This window comes from Limulus polyphemus, unplaced genomic scaffold (assembly GCF_000517525.1).
Source record: "Limulus polyphemus unplaced genomic scaffold, Limulus_polyphemus-2.1.2 Scaffold721, whole genome shotgun sequence".
Classification (NCBI taxonomy): Eukaryota; Metazoa; Arthropoda; class Merostomata; order Xiphosura; family Limulidae; genus Limulus; species Limulus polyphemus.
This window is the reverse complement of record NW_013666331.1, coordinates 112313-116630: the sequence shown is the minus strand read 5'-3', so window position 1 is coordinate 116630 and position 4318 is coordinate 112313. Positions and strand designations below refer to the sequence as shown.

General features: G+C 32.9%; 1 protein-coding gene across 1 annotated transcript in view; it reads left to right on the top strand.

Annotated features, from left to right (window-relative positions):
- Positions 1-4318, top strand: part of LOC106460166 (dystroglycan-like) — a 50440-nt gene that overhangs the window by 11499 nt on the left and 34623 nt on the right. The window contains exon 2 of the mRNA XM_013919852.2: positions 1154-1576. Within this exon, the coding sequence (XP_013775306.1) occupies positions 1295-1576 (282 nt within the window). The 5' untranslated portion in view covers positions 1154-1294. The remainder of the gene's footprint in view (positions 1-1153; positions 1577-4318) is intronic.

The following is a 4318-nucleotide window of genomic DNA, read 5'->3' as shown; positions in this document are numbered from 1 at the left end:
TACTAATTTTTAAAATATCAAATTGAAATTTTGTTCAATAAAAATCTTTCAAATGTGGCTGTAGTTTTTTTCCCCCAAAACTTTGTCTTCAAAATAAGGGTGCGTCTTGTATTCCGAAAAATACTGTAAGTTTAGCTTGTAAGATCAAGAACAGTGAATAACGTATAGAAGCAAGTTTTGTTATCCCTTGAAAAATATCCAGATTCCAAAAGCAGTTGCCTTGACCTTTTAAAATGTATAAATTTCGTTCACAGCAACTAAACACCCAGGTTGATATTAAATTTAAAAGCAGATTTCATAAAGGAAATGTATGAACTGTTAGATAATGAACTAACATTTTCGGCAAATATAAAAATAAATATGCAAAGTTATGACTAACGATCAAGACGGAATACAAAATACTAATATTACCAATCCTACAGTGAAATTAAACTCGAATAACTGTTTTTCATATATTTAACCTTCGTTTTTATAGATATATTAAGTAAATGTGAAAACGGTTAATCGTATGTAAAAATTTATGTTCATTGACAGTAAATTTACGAGAATTTTTTACACTGTAGCGAAGAATCCACATCTCGGAACCTGTTAGTAAAACATCTATTATTCCAAGTATTAACAGTGGTATTAGTAATTTATATTCCTTTTGTTGCTATGTGTTATTGTTATTCCATTCGCGTGTTCTTCTCGTTTATGCCGGCGATTAGGCTCTTAAATTGAGGACACGAAAGATTGCTAACTAATTATGTGGGTGTGTGGTGACCGAAAAGCCAAGCGTAGAGCTCGAACCTGAAGGGTTGCTAAAACAATTGAGAGGCCCTGGTTGCATTATATATATGTTGAAATAAACTAGGAAGACAAATTGTAATGTAAATATTAATCAAATATTATGCTTATAGAAGGCCAAACTAAAAAAGGAAAACATGTTTGTGTTTTTAAGTAAATTATACCTAAATAAGTTATTGTTCTTGTCGGAAATTTATTGTAGTCTAACAATAGTTATTATTAGCAGGGTGGGTGAATATTGTTATTGGACATTGTGTGTGTGTTATGTACATTTAACTGTTTTAAGGGTTGTGCATTTTTTTTACCTGTTATTTTACTTTTACATGTCTACTTTAAGAAAAACTGATTGTTTCACTTTTTTTTTCAGAAATGCTTGAATTGTACGTTGCTTGCACTACTTAGCAGTTTTATGAAGATGCTGTGATGAAAAGCAGAAAGCGAATGTAATGTTTCACAGATGACATTTTGTTAGTGTTGTTTATTAACTCCATCTCTTAGGTTCTTGAACATGAATTTACCGTTAACCCCCCTCAATGCCACGTTGCCAAAGAACTGTGCTTCCAAGAGTGTAAAGATGTTAGTATCAATAATCCTAGTTCTTTCGTGTGCGATTCTTTTACAAGTAGAAGCTACCCATGTGGAGGATATTACTAATCCCCAGGCTTTACTGAAGAATAACGTGCATGTCAAGAGGTTTTGGGGAGTGCCAGACACCGTAGCGACTGCCGGCAAACTCTTCAACTACTCTGTACCTGAAGATGCATTTACAGGACAGGTCGATCGGTTCGAGGTAAGAACTGGACATTTTACCTTAACGGCTTAATTCATTTATCAGCTAGATTAATATATTTACTTCTTAGTTATCAACCAATTGTACAGGATATATCATTAACGTCATTAATATCAGTAGAAATATGCTTTTAACTTCAGTATAAAAAATAAAACGCTTTTGTCCATTTCGAACTAAGCCTTTTCAAACTTTTTCATTTCCGATTTTTGAATAACTTGTAAGATCGAAAAAGTGAGAAAACCACAATTAAAAAAAAAAAGGTGAATCCTAGGAGCGATTTGCGAAATTCGATGATCTATCTTTCTTGGGCGCTAAACACGCCACATACCTGGAATATATTTTGTATTAAATGATTATTAAAACTCAATCATTCAAGCGCATTCTGGTTGTTCAGGGTGTCTAACCATATTTTGAAATATAGTTTTTAAAAAAATATATAATTCACGTCATAGATGTTTTAAACATTTGAAATACTTGATTTGAGTAAACAGATATTCTGTGTAGGACATGTGACACTCACCTTAGAGATATCTTACGCTATTTTGTTCACTTGGTTATTATGGATAAGATTAAGTACAGAAAACACTTTCTAATATAATTAAATAATGCCGCACTATGGATCATTACTTCTTTCTCCATATCATTTGATATCTCACCTGTGGACAGTCCAATTAATATCTGGTTAAGTTAGCTTGTGAGATTTTGACATTATTCGGGATGTGAGTTGTTTATCATTTGAGCACCTATCCATTATGATAAATAGACGATAATTTCTGTTGTGTTGATACTGGATGAAAAGTATTAATCATTTCACTTTATTATATTTGGTAACAAACTAGTGGTCTTTCTGCTCATGACATGGCCTGGTGGTTAGGTTAGGGCCCTCGACTCGCAATCCCCGTCATCAAAAATGTTCGCCCTTTCAGCCGTGGAGGCGTTACAAAGTCAGGTCAATTCCACTATTCGTTGGTAAAAGTGTAGCCCAACAGTTGGCGGTGGGTGGTGTTGACTAGCTGCCTTCCCTCTAGTATATCACTGCTAAATTAGAGACAGCTAGTGCAGATAGCCCGCGTGTAACTTTGCACGAAGTTCATAACAAACTATTCACTCTTTGTTTACTAGTCCTGAGACCTTGAACACTTGTTGATACAACTGATGAGATTTTTCGGATAACGCAACAAATTTTATAGAATTCTGAAGTAATTATTACTGATTATAATAAAAATTAAAACCACCCTTTTAAAGAATACAGATAAATTATTTATATCACAGCATACTTGTACAGGGAATTAAAGATGGCATAAAATACATATGCGGCTATGTAGAGGGCGCTATTTCTGTATATTTGAGCATTGGGAAAAAAAAAACGCGTGAAAAACTGTCCTTGAATTCGTCATCCACTTCCAAACTATACCATAAATGGCATGTTTAACAAATTGCATGTGTATGATGAATATTTAATATAGCTGGTTCAATGGATTCCAAAAAAAAATGTCACTTGCATGATTTTGGGAAGTTGGGAAGCTTTGTTATGGAATTGTCAAGTTCAAACTTACCAAGAGTGAGAGTTGAGGTTTAATGGTTGATGATTAAGGTCAGTAGGATTGAAATTGTTTTAAATGTGTCAAAATATTTTTCAAAACTGAATTATAACGTATTCAATGAAGTACTTCTCCAGTAAAAAAGATTTGTTGAAACTTTAAGGTGTAATTAAAATATCTAAATAGTAATAGGAAATGAAACCAAATATTTGAGGTAAAAAAATAAAGAAACTTAGGTTTATAAAGTTTCATTTCCTGAAAGATACTTCTAACCCTTAAAATGACAAAGTAAAAATAATTTTTGTAAACATAACTTTCAGTAAAATTTGATTTTGAGAATTGATAATGAAAACTCGGTGTATAGAACATGATGTTTTAAATCAGTGCCAGTGATGATGTATAAGTAAAATAGTATTAATTGAACTTGATGAGTCTTCACAAGACGAACCACATGTTTCAAATACATTAAAATTTTGTATCCCAGAACTGATATTATATTAATTATACTATATTCGTAACTTTTAAATACTTGATTTTCTCTTCATACTTGTATATGAACTTGATTGACGTCACACTTTATCGTAGTATGTTAATTACTTTTTTTGCTGGAATCCCAGGTAAGTTTAATAGATGCCTGATTGTTTTCAAAACTCATACGGCTCGAGCAATCGTGAAATAACATGCAAAGTGGCTGTTGTACAACGAAGAAAGAGTTTGAACCCGACTGGAAACGGATGAATTACGATTTTGTTTTTGTCAGTCCATTTTATTTTTGGAACATGAATAGTGCAGCTTACCTGAATCACACATGTTTGTAATTTGTGGTGCGGAACAACTGTACGGTTATACCATATTCGTTTTACTGTTGATACCTTGTAGGTTAGACACCGATATATTACACAACGTATATTACACGTGCCCCAATTTTGGCGTTTTAACGGAGCACCCTTTGAACTTTGAGTGGGGAATAACGTTTTGTGTATAACTGATGGAAAGTAGCTGTTTCAGTTTTGAATTTAATGGCAACGGTTAATATAGCAAATAAGGTACCCCCAATTGTCAGTCCCCCCCCCAAAAAAAAAACAAGATACCTCCAATAGTTAGTCCCCCCAAAACCAACAACAACAATATATATAATATATATATATATATATATATATACTACGTACGTACCTACCTACCTTAACTTAACCGTTCGGTT